This window comes from Physeter macrocephalus, unplaced genomic scaffold (genome assembly GCF_002837175.3).
Source record: "Physeter macrocephalus isolate SW-GA unplaced genomic scaffold, ASM283717v5 random_2390, whole genome shotgun sequence".
NCBI classification, from domain to species: domain Eukaryota; kingdom Metazoa; phylum Chordata; class Mammalia; order Artiodactyla; family Physeteridae; genus Physeter; species Physeter macrocephalus.
In genome coordinates this window covers 1-12,244 of record NW_021147676.1, presented here as the reverse complement: position 1 = coordinate 12,244, position 12,244 = coordinate 1, and the positions used below count along the sequence as shown (strand labels likewise).

Genomic DNA, 12,244 nt, shown 5'->3' with positions numbered 1-12,244 from the left:
ACAACAGTGAGAGGCCCGCGTACTGCAAAAAAAAAAAAAAAAAAAAATCAGACTTACTGTCTTCATTCCCCAAACTGCTCCTCCTCCTTGTCTCTCAGGTCAGAACACTACCAGTTATTCATTTATCAGGTTTCAGCTGCTCTCTCTCCACCTCTCCCATGAAATTCACCTCCTAAATCTTTCTAAATTCAGGGTTCTCTATCCCAAGTATCACTTCCATGTTGGTGGGTTCATGTAACCTGAGTTGCTACAGCAGCCCTTAACTTCCAACTTATTCCCTCCACCGCTGCCTTTCTAAAATGCAGGTCTAGTCATGTTACTCAGCGAACTTAACGAGCACCCAGAGACCTCAGCATCTGACCCTGCCTGCCTCTCTAGCCTAACCTCCCAGACCCTGTACTTTACGCTCTGGCCATACCAAACTGCTTGCGGGCCCCTCACACTGCCAACCTTGCCTAAATGACTGGGTTCAAACTCACTCTCCCCTCTGGCTCTTCCATTCAGAACCATCACTCCCTTCTCTCCCACTGCAGTACCTGCACCTGTGCTTGTGTGAGGTGGTGGTTTAGAAGTATTGTCTTTGGCCAAAACCAGCACTCACCATTTATTTCATTATTTACCATGTCCTTCTGATTGTGCAGCACTCTACCGAGGACAGTGGTGCAAGTGGGCCAGTGGCCCTGCCTCCTGATGGGTGATCTGACGCCTTTGACTCGCCGTTACCTATGCTTTTCCACTATTCATGCATCATTTCATAACTAAAGCAAACTGGAATCATGTACAGAATGTGCAATCTAAATAAATGTTCATCTTTTTTTGTAGAGTTGGTTGGTAATAATGATAATCTTATGTCAATATGGCTTATTTTTCTTAACAGTTTTCTTATCACCATCCATACATATTTCCCTTCCTGTGCACAGTGCCTTTAGCCTGTAATGTAACTAATTAATAAATACAACTTTATTCTTTGTCTGAGGCTTAAGATAATTGATCCAAAGGGAAACCTATGCATGTGGTATTCAGGAGCCATTAAAGTGGTTGCTGAGGAAAATGAATAAAATTATTATATTTTTGGATGGGGGTGGGGCAGTGGTAGAATTTCAGAGAAAGGAAATACAGATAGGTGAAAGAGCAGACTAGGAACTAGGGAGAGATCATGAACTCGCTTTGGAACATGGTCTGTGAAAGTAGACAGGAGGCAGCCTTTTTATAAGCACTTGATGCTAGGTTAGAGATGAAAGTGTTTGCAGGTGAGATTGTATTAAGTATAAAATGAAGAGGATCTAGGACAGAACATAGGTAAACACAGAGTGGGTGACCCAAGAGAAACTAGAGAAAGATGAACTTGACAAGTACGAGGAGAACCAAGAGAAAGATATTCCAGAAACCTAGGGAAGAGTGAAGCTTTGTGGTGTCATGAGTTGTAGGAATAAGGGCTAAAAAGAGACCACTAACTTTGGCAAGTAGGTGATCATTAACTTCAGCAAGAGCATTTTAGCAGAACGGTGAGGATGGAGGAGGCCTGACTGCAGTGAGTTGAAGAATGACTGGAAAATAAAGAAGTGGAGTGTGTACATATAGACCATGCTTCCAGAACATTTCTGTTCCTTTTGGATTGGAAGTGGAGCACATACAAATGAAAAACCTGAGCGTGTTTATAAGCTGAGATAAGGAGAGGGGAAGGTTGATTAAACATATATGAACACAGATGTCTGCAGAGTTTGAGAAGGAAATGAGATCAACAGCCAGGAGGGATGGGTTTGCCTGGTAAAGGCACAGGGACACCTGTTTCTCCAAGACAAAAAGGAAGATAAGAAGTAGTAAAGGCAGGCATTTGTGGAGGGGATGAAAAAGAAGTTGGGAGTATTCGTACTGGTAACATCTCTCTTCTGGGTGAGGTAGGGGGCTATGCTGTCTACTAAGTGTGACTAGGAGGAAGTGGGAAGGGATTTTAGGAGAGTGATAACACCCTGGATTGTCAGGAGTGAATCAGACTAGGAATAAATAAAACTAGGTCAATTTATAATGTCCCAGTAGAGGATGAAAGTGAGACATTTGTGATGACTCCAAGTCGGCATGGCTATATTGATGAGCTTTAGTAGTGCTTATTCATTCCGGCACAGGACTAGAGAGTGGCTGGTTAAACTAATCCAGGTTGTGGAGTCTGCTTCCCGCTGACTCTGAAGCAGGCAAATCAAGGACTTCGTTACAGAATTCACGAAATGTTAAGTACTATACTCACTAAATATCTCTTCCTTTGTATCGAATAGCCCCAACTCACAGTCATAGGTTGACACAGAAGTCATTGGGTAAATACTGAATTCTGGAATGTAGGTCCAGACTTCTGGTGCTCTGTTTGATGCTAACAGGCACTTCCTACTCAAAAGTAGAAGTTGGAAAATAAAAGCAAATAGATTTTCTAATCTATTCTTTGGTTGCATTCAGCCCTAGAAATTTTTTTCTAATTTTATTAACAGCATTTGAATATACTTTTAAAGTGCATTCGGTAAGATGTAACAATGTCTCCACTGAGTGGGGAAAGGATCACCAGGTGTTGGGAAAGCATGAAACTCGCAGCAGCTGGTCTGTGTACTACAATTCAGTCTCTTTAAGAATGCCTAATGTGATTCCCAGTGTTAAAACTTGTGATGATTTTATGATTAAGTGATAAATTCAGGCCATACAAGATAAGACTTGAAAAAGCCACTCAAAATAGTTATGGCAACATCAGTGTCTTTAAGACATCATTCCTTATTTCAACAAATGCATGTGCACATCCTTCCCTTTAACAGCTAGTGTACTTCAGGAAACTAAAACACTCTCTAAAGCACATTGAGAAGTCACATGCCACTGGCCCCATTTAATTGGTTCACAATTTTTCCTGCTTGATACTGAAACCGAAGAAGAGATAGTGTTCACGATTAACTATTCTCTGTGAATGGGGATGTGTGTGGATCGAAAGAAAAATTATTATATGCTCTGGAGTTAATCTGGTAAGGAAGAGAAGACTAGCTTAGGAGGGTTCTCATGCCAGGCTCAAACTGTTGGCGGAAAGTAATTGTGAGTCTGTCAACACGTCACGCAGTGACCTGGGGAATGGAGGTTGGCAGGTTGTCGGGCCAGGTATCAGCTGTGAGGTAAGAGGACTGCAGCCAGAGAGATGGCTACAGACGCGTTGGGTTTTATTTGTGTCCACCTGGTGGCAGTCCTACAGGTAAGGCTTGGTGGCGGCTTTAATGATAACCCAGGTTGGGCCATCCTTTTGCCTAGTTCTGAGCATGAAGGAACTATCAAGAAGCAAACAGAAGAGAAAGGTGTGCACACGTGATTTTGTATGTAATTTTCTTTCTTTTTCTCTTTTAGCAGCTGAAATGCATAAAAGCAGGGGGCAGAGTAGAAGACATGGGAGAAGGAGCTACCGACACAACCCTTGGTTCAGACAGCATGGTTCTAATGAGAGGCAAGTGCTGTTGCCCAGTGTCTTCCTAGCGTTGACAGCACCCTCACACACACATGACTCCCTGGGGGTCTCAGCGAAATGCAGGCTCTGAGGTCGGGCCGACTAGAGTCTGTGCTTCTCACATGCTCCCAAGGGGGTGTCTGCTGGGGGCCAGCCCACCTGCCGCACTTCGAGTAGTGAGGAGGTGGCCACACTTGTCTTTCTTTTCAGTGTGACCGTGACTTCTGGCTGGAGCCTTAGCCACAGGCTTAGAAGTAAACATTATCTGATACAACTGGGGAGCTCTTTCTCCATTTTTTAGTCTATTTTCTTCTTTTTTTTCAGCCTATGAAAATAGCTTTCTGGAAACCTAATTTCATTAATTCAGCCTAAATCCTAAGTAAGGCTATATAATATATAATACGATATAGTATTTAATAAACACAAAAAGGTATAAAGAATAATACAATGAATATTAGGTACCTACCACCCAGCTTGACAAATAAAACAGTGTATACTTAGGTGAAATCCCCATAATAAATATTTTCCACACTCTACTTATTTTTCTGCATAAATGAAATACAATCTAATCTCAGAACATGATTTCCGCCCCCCGCCACCCCCCAGGAGAGGATACCTCTTCACAGTTCAGGGCTGCTGACGTGACTTCTGGCCATAGGAAGTCTTTGCACAGCACTCTCCTCACCAAAGGAGACCCGTATGCCAATTTCAAAACTCTTTCACACTCCAGATCTCGTTTTGAAATGGACAGATTTCTAGCTATAGGGTCAGAAGATGTCGAATGCCAGTATGCTTCTCTAGAACAGATTAACTGAAAAAAAAAAGCATCAGAATGTTGTGGAAGAAACAAGGGCTTTGGAATTAGGAAGTCTGGGTTTGACGCTCTACTTTTTCCTGTGTGAAATTGGTCAAGCTATTTAATCACCCTGAGTCACTCTCCTTGTACCATACTTCTCTTGTGAGGTTCATAATAATGTATGTAAAGCCCCATCAGGCTGCCTGTCTCTGAGTAGGCCCTGTGTATATGGTAGACCTCATTTGGTGCAGAATAATAGGGACTCTGAGCCAAAGTCCCCATCATGACCCATACTGTAGAAAGATCAGGACAGGTACCCAATGTTTGTATGTTTTATGGGGAGAACCATGGATACTCTTTGGGCCCCAGGCCTTCCCTCAGGAGCGCGTCGTGCAGCAAACTGTGATCTGTGCAGGGAGAGAGTCTTGATTCAGCTTGGTAGAGTCGCGTGGAAGCGGCTGGACAGCCACCTTCCGGGCTCCCTGTGGAAAGAATGGGACAGCAGTCCTTGGGCTAGAGATGTAAACGTTTGTTATAACACTTAATCCTTCCTCCTCTTGCTGCTGATCACAGGTGAGCTTCCTCAGGAAGCTCTGGGCTGTAAAAAGGGAGAATAAATAATTTTCTCTGAAACTGTGCATAGTTAGTATTTATAGACAAAAGAGAGAGTTCTTTGATTCCTTTAACCTAGTTTTGCAGTTTGTATTCCTTTTGGTGTTATAGAGGGCAGGGGAAGTTCTTGATTTTAAAGTGGATTTTATCAGAATTCTAAAATTAGGTCTTTTGTTCTTTCATTATATCCTTCAGCCTATAATTGCCACAGAAGCCGCTTGTAGCTTTGCAAAATTAGTATTTAAACCATGGCTGTATCCTGGTTATTGCTGAGCAAATCACCTCTGTGCCCTGAACCCCAGTTTCTCCATCTACAGGGTTGAGTAGCCAAGTAAAATTTAAACTTCTGTACTGCTGAATCCAATAAAAAATGAAATTCACCTGGCCTTGTAACTGCTGTTGAGCTGACAAATGAGCCCAGCTGGTAAAATTCTTATTGGCCAAGATTTCTGTTCTCATTTTCATCTGGAAAATTCCAAAAGACCTCACAAAATGCTCAAATGAGGAGATACAAAAGAGGAACTACTGTGACCTGCATCCTCTTAAGGATGAAGCCAAAAACTGTGCCCTAACTTTGGTGTATTTGCAGTAGGTAAACTGCTTCCAAGAAAAAGAGGGGTCAGTGCTTCCCAGTAATCAAGGGTTGGGGTGAAGGCTACGGAACTGCAGGACTCCAGAGTCAAAGAATGACTGGGACTCATTGGCTGCAAGTTAACCCTGACTGTGTGTCAACAGGAATAATACAGGGGCACAGCAAAGCCCACAGGGTTGCAGCCAGAGCGATGATGAGGCCCCGTCGACCTCCTCCAGCACAGCTGGCAGTTCTTCTGTGCCAGGTAAGGCAGCCTGCTGGACGGGGCTCCTCCGGCCCTGCCTGTAGGGAAAGATGAAACCTAGTTGTGCCTTGTCATCTAGTTATGTCTGTTCTGGCTGCCCTCCTCCTCAGTCCTGTGTGTCTTCACTTGTGTGTGGGTACACTCCATGTGTGTCATCAGCCCATTCCTGGCTTGGAGGAAATTCTGGGAGCAAATTGAAACAAGAACCATGATCCTGAGGCAAACAGCTCCCCACAGGACTGAACTGGGCCCGGGATGGTGACTTGCAGTGCTAGCCCACCTTCTGCCCCTCAGGAAAGACCGGCAGCTGTGAGGGGTGGTAGGCAGGCCCCTGGGCTCCTCGCTGGGTGGCTCGGTTCACGGTGTTTTAAGTTGGATTTTATTTCTTTTGACTAAAGAGCTACCAGGTTATTACTTTGACCCTGAAAAGAAACGCTACTTCCGCTTGCTCCCTGGACATAACAACTGCAACCCCCTCACGAAGGAGAGCATCCGGCAGAAGGAAATGGAGAGCAAAAGGCTGCAGCTGCTAGAGGAAGAGGACAAGCAGGGAAAGGTAGGCTCCACAGCCCCGGGAGCTCCCTGTCCCCTTCACTCCTGCCAGCATCCACCCACTGCCGCAAGGAGGTGCCAATTAAACGCCCCTGTAACCCTCAGCGTAGCACACTTTAGGAGGGTGGCGTCGAATTTTCCCTGACAGGAACCTGATGAAGGGAATAAGAACAGGCAAGAAATCTCCTCCCACCACCACCCCCCTTTTCTTATTTGCTGGGTTTCATTAGGAATTCTTACATTCTGTCCTTCCCCAGGAGACTGTTGGGTAGCAGCCCAATACAGCCTCTGTAACTCTGTATTTTAAATAGAAAACCAGAGTGTGTGGTTTGGATACGAGGGTTTCTGGTACCCCTTCTGGAGATGAGATGCCAGGACATTTCCGTGATCATGGGGACAATGGAATGGAAAGTCTGGGCCCAACAGTAACCGTAGGTCGGATGAAAAGCATGTTGCAGACCTGAGTGTCCAGTGCCATTCCTGCACTCACTAGTTCAGTGGCCTCATCTCCTCAGGTATAAATTGATGGGGGACTTGGAGAGGTGCTGAGCAGACTTCCCATCTCACACATAACTTCCTTGTGATAGGCTTTTCCTGTTTCCAAGGAGAGAAGACTAGAATCCTAAAAATGTAATTCATTATACAATAACATAAAACTTCACTGAATCTTTCTCTCTTTAATTTAGAAAATAGCCAGGTTGGGATTTAATGCATCTTCCTTACTACAAAAAAGCAAGCTGGGTTTTCTCAACGTCACCAGTTACTGCCGGTAAGATAGTGCCTCTTTGTTGTGTTTTCTTCATGAATGTTCTTTTCCTATTTCTTATTTCCATGATCCAAGAATTGTCAAGATAGAGCATGTAGCTACTCCGTGAGGAGTGTTCACAGTTGAGGAGCTTCAGCTCAACAGCCTGCTTCTGCTGCTGAAATCAGCCCTGAGAGAAAGAATCATCCTTCCTTTAGAGCCAGGGAGAGAGAAGAGGGGATCTAGGCAGAGAAGTTGGGCAGAAATTTCTCAGGATGACTCCTTTGTTACTTGTAAATCATTCCTAGTTAAGTAGAAGTCCTTTAACTTCATCCCGTCAGCCTTCTGCCTCTTCTGCTCCTTCTGATGAGTTGTTACCAAAAAGGGAACATTAAATGGATGTGTACTAAACTTTAAATACTGGTGATGTCTGATACAGTTCTAACTAAAGCCCTGTGAGTAGGTTGACACTTTCCCCAGGCTCCAGAAGAAGAGACTGAGACTCAGAGTGGAATGATTTGCTCAAGGTAAAGCTAGAAAGCTGGGTGATCTGTCTGACTCCCGGCCTGAGCTCCTAACCCCTACATTCTGCTGCCTCCCGCTCTACCTGGGCCAATGAAGAAACAACATGAGTGTGGGTGGTTTACCCAGGGAGGCCCCCTCAGGGAAGGCCAGCCCTGCAGGCAGTGTCAGCCAGGGCAGGTAGGGGTGTGCTTGTCCTGTGTTTCTCTCCTTCTGAGAGGGAAAAGAATTAAAGGTATAGTTAGAAAGATCTGTTCTTCACCCTAAAACATGCTCGGTCTTTGGTGGAGAGGAAAAGGGGTAATCAGATGGGCAGCTGCATGCCTGGCTCTTCATGAACTGTGTGCCCTTCAGCAGGTTGTTTCATTTCTCAGGCACATTCTCTCCATCTCAAGAGAACGAGTTGCGCTAGGTGATCCAAAACAAGTCCTTCTAGTTCTGACTTTCTTTGACACTGTGAATGAGCCACCCATTTCTTTGCTTTAGTTTTCCTAAGAGTTCTAAAATTGAGATCCTTTGGGGCCTTGCTCAGCTCCATTGCTGAGATTTAATATGGAGAGAGAGCTGACGAGAGAAGGTGGTCTTCAGGGTGTGGGACAGAGCAGAACCCCTGCATCTTCATGGATATCTGGGTGTGACGTCCATACCTCCCCTGCCCCCCTCTTTCTCCTCTGCAGTTTAGCCCATGAGCTGCGAGTGAGCTGCATGCAGAGGAAGAAGGTCCAGATTCAGAGCTTGGATCCCTCCGCTTTGGCAAGTGACCGATTTAACCTGATACTGGTGAGTGGGAGGGAGCCATCTGTGGGTTCCAGAGACATTGTTGCCATCCCCTGGACAATTCGTGGCTTTGCATTTGTTTTCATCAAGCCTGGCTGTGTAGAAGCCACTAGCCATGAAAGCAAGTTTTATGGTTTTAACAAGCACCTACCAGCTACCCATTGGCAGATGCCGAGCTGGCAGGACAGGCTGTGCTGTGACCATTGTCACCCCCACTACGGCTGTGTCATTTGACATTAGAGCCGGGGTCCACACATGCTGACAGAGAACCATCACAAAGTAACTTTCCCATGGGTATACAGTTGAAAAGTTACATGGCGGACCAGGGGCTTCTGATCCTTTCCATACTGGACAGGATTTGGTGGCCAAACCTGAAGCACCAGTGTCCTTCAGTAGCAACAGTGTATTAGTTTCTTGCTTTCTGTCCCTGATCTCAGTAACAGGGGCCTGCAGGCTTTGTCTGTGGGCCTGCACATCCAGCACACCTCCATTGCATCATTTGCGGGGAGCAGAAAATGATCTCTCTGCTTCTGGTTAGACCCGGACTGGAAGCCAGGGGCAGAGAAATGTTGGCAGAGGATCAGAGGGTCCACTGCAAACAGAAGTAGCCAGACCTCTCAGCTGGACTGGCAACTCCTGGAGGCCTTCCTGGAGGCTGAGGGACAGCCAAGGAGAGTGAGAGGAGGACACAAAATAGAGAGCCTCAGCCTGGTGGTCTACTGACAGGACTGGAGGCTGAGGCTACGGAATTTACCCTTGGGGTCCTGCCCCAGGACCTCTACAACAGAGCCCTTCACGTAAGGAGTGTCGGGGGCCAGGACTCATGTTTTCTCCTGTGTTCGGGGTACAGTTTGACCTGAATCAAGTAGAATACTTTCTTGTGGTGGGTTCCCCTCAGGAGCCCCTTCCCTGGCTTCTTCAGTAAACCGGGTGGGGACAGTGGAGATCACTGTGCACCTGCTGCTTAGCATGGCCTGAGCACCTGGTCTTCATGCTTTGTGTGCTGGTGTTTGGAAGACCCTCCCATGATCCAGAGTTACGATGACTGGATGGCTGGTGTGACCCAGAGGTGTGGGAAGGGCAGTTTGTCACCCAGGGATCAGAGTTTTCAGATCTGACTCTAGTCACTGGTAATGATTCTTCAGGAATATAACTATTCTTGCTGAGTAAACTTGCAGAGTGAGTGAGTTTTCACCAGCACCCAAACCCATGTGTATTTGTGTATGTTATATTTATAAATATATTTAAAAAACACATAAACATATAAAGGTTTTGCTTTGAAATAATTATTAACCGCATTTTTTAAATGAAAAAAGAAAATCTTAAAAATAACCCACATCCCAGTGCCATCTTTTCTATTGTAATTTTTTTTTTCCCCATGCGATGCCTTTCTTTTTATTTGGTGATAATCACAATGCCTATGTAATAGGAATACAATTTTGCTTTCTTCTTTTATCTCTTGGCAGTTATAATTAGCATTTTCCACATTGCTGTGTGGCTTTCATGATGGCCACATGTTCTGTCACCATATGGCTCATCTGAACTCCTTTGGGTGGACGTTAGGACTCTCCCAAACCCAGTTCTGAGAGGGGTCACTGTGGAGACTGGCCATGCCCCCTCACTGCCTTTTTTGCTCCTGAACTGTGAGACCAGATGGCTGTCAGCTTTGCCCAGTGATGGCTACACCAAGTAGGGGCAAGTCAGGTCATTCCGCACTTCCTCATGGGCGAGAACCCTCACCTGGCGAAAACACACAGAGCGTGGGAGCTGGGTAGACGGTCTTTTGGCAGACCACGTGGCTCAGCCTGGGAGGCCACCCACAGTTCGCCTCCCTTCTCCAGGCGGATACCAACAGTGAGCGGCTCTTCACCGTGAACGATGTCAAAGTCGGGGGCTCCAAGTACGGCATCATCAGCCTGCGTGGCTTGAAGATCCCCACGCTCAGGGTGCACATGTATGAAAACCTCTACTTCACCAACCGGAAGGTATGCTGCCCTTCCCTTTAGCCATGGCAGCCTGTTCTGCCATTGGATCCAGGGCACTGCGGTAATTGGCCAAATTCAGAATAGAGGAGAGAGAGCTTTGTGAAGAAGGCAGGGCTCAGTTACCTCATTTTCTCAAGGGAAGAAATGGAGTTTTAGATCCTGAGAACTCATAGGGGAAGAAAAGGGCCTCATTAGTTTCTCATCTTGGAAGAGAAATGAATTTACATGGGGGAGGACTTGAAGCAGTGCTGCTTTAATTAAACTGTTGCAGGGACTTCCCTCCAGGAGGGTTAAGTTGATCCAAAGGAGCCCATGCTAAAGCACAGAGTTCCTGGGAGGGTAGGCCACAGAGGGCTGGGTGGAGGGTTCTCCCAATGTGTCAGAACATTGTGTCAATCTTCCAGTCAATTGTAGCCAGCACTGAAATTTATGTCAATGTAAGGAGCTTGCTGTCTAGGGGGCAACTTTTACCATTGCAGTGGGTGATGGCTGCATCTATAAGAAGCTGTCATTTTCTGTTCTGTTGAGACATGAGCCACAACATGGACACAGGTTGAAAATGGTTTCTGGGTGAAGTGAGATGCATTGCAGAGAATTCATCCCTGGCCTATACCAGAGGGTATACCAGATGGCTCATTGTGATGCCCATGCTGATGATGAAGCACTGAGGCCTGGGGGCTACTTCTTCTCTTTCCTCTCAAGGTTCTGCACGGTGGGGCAGGGAGCTTCCTTGTTCTCAGAATGCTTGTTCCAGCCCCTGTTCAAGGAGTGAGACCTGAAGAAAGCAGTCAGTCACATGTCTGTTCTATAAGAAAGTATTTGTCTGTTTCCCTCTATAAGTTGGCATCAAACCAATCTTTCCATCTTGCTGTGTGTTTCCTCACCAGGTGAACGCTGTGAGCTGGGCCTCGCTGAATCACCTGGATTCCCACATTCTGTATCTTTTGGCAGGTGAAGAGGTTTGGTGGGCCCGGCCATGCCCTGATGTAGACCGGGGCATCTGTGGGGTTTGTGAGATGGTGTTTTAGTGTCCAGAGGTCTAGGCCATTATGCACGAATGTCTCACCTTGTAGGAAAGAGCGGTGCACCCACTAGAAAACAAGGATTCCCATGGATCACAGAGAAGTAGCTGAGGTCCTGGAATGATGTCAGTGTTACCAGGTGCCAGACACTGTTCTGGAACTTGAGAGTTGGTGCTTTAGCAGAGGAACAAAGCAGAAAGGAACAGTAAAGCCTTGAAAAGGAACCCCAAATCCTCCTGAGGCAGAGGAGGAGGAGCCTCCCAAGGCAGGGAGGCTGAGGGCACACACCAGAGAAGGGTGTTCCTTTGACATCGGACTGGGAGTGTGGGCTCTGGGCCTAGGTTCCCTGCCCAGAGATGGCCTTCTTTAGAGCACTCTTCATTCTAGTCTCTTCCTTCCCTTCCCAGAGAGCCATCTGGGCTTTGTAGGAGCACACAGTACAGTGTCAGGGTAGCTGGGATCCCTGGGGTCTCGTGATGATGCAGAGGACAGCTGTCCATCGTGTCCTTCATGGAGTGATATTGTTTGACCCAAAGCCACATGTTAATGAGTCTTGTTGTGGTTCATTTCCATAATAAATCAGTTCGCTCACATAAATGAAACTATGTGACCACTTGTCATACCTAACGCCAGCTTCAGAGTTGTCATAAGGTCAACTAGTTAACATCTGTCAATACACTTAACACAGTGCTTGGCCATGTCATGGGTCCTCAACAAATGATGCCTGAATTGGAATCTGTTGGTTTAGGGTTTTTTTTTGTTTTGGGGGGTTTTTTTGGTTTGTTTGTTATTTTATTTATTTATTTGGCTGCACTGGGTCTTAGTTGGCAGCACGTGGGATCTTTTTTTTTTTCTTTCTTTTTTTTTTTTAAGTTGTGGCATGTGGGCTCTTAGTTGCCGCATGCGGGATCTAGTTCCCTGACCAGGGATCGAACCC

At 46.1% G+C, this 12,244-nt stretch overlaps 1 protein-coding gene across 1 annotated transcript; it reads left to right on the top strand.

Moving 5' to 3' along the window:
• Positions 1-17: 17 nt before the first annotated feature.
• LOC114483893 (DDB1- and CUL4-associated factor 4-like) lies at positions 18-12,238 on the top strand. Its single transcript, XM_028487484.2, has 7 exons — positions 18-3,460; positions 5,604-5,704; positions 6,103-6,260; positions 6,943-7,025; positions 8,201-8,303; positions 10,142-10,285; positions 11,173-12,238. The coding sequence occupies exons 1-7, from the start codon at positions 3,237-3,239 to the stop codon at positions 11,311-11,313; spliced, it is 954 nt and encodes a 317-aa protein (XP_028343285.1). The 5' UTR covers positions 18-3,236; the 3' UTR covers positions 11,314-12,238.
• The last annotated feature ends 6 nt before the right edge of the window (positions 12,239-12,244 follow it).

Excerpts from the sequence above, each read along its gene's own strand:
- LOC114483893 (XM_028487484.2), top strand. The coding sequence starts at position 3,237 with ATGATAACCCAGGTTGGGCCATCCTTTTGCCTAGTTCTGAGCATGAAG. Across the intron at positions 6,261-6,942 it reads AAGAGGACAAGCAGGGAAAG|AAAATAGCCAGGTTGGGATT; the intron begins GTAGGCTCCACA and ends TCTTTAATTTAG. Across the intron at positions 8,304-10,141 it reads ACCGATTTAACCTGATACTG|GCGGATACCAACAGTGAGCG; the intron begins GTGAGTGGGAGG and ends TCCCTTCTCCAG.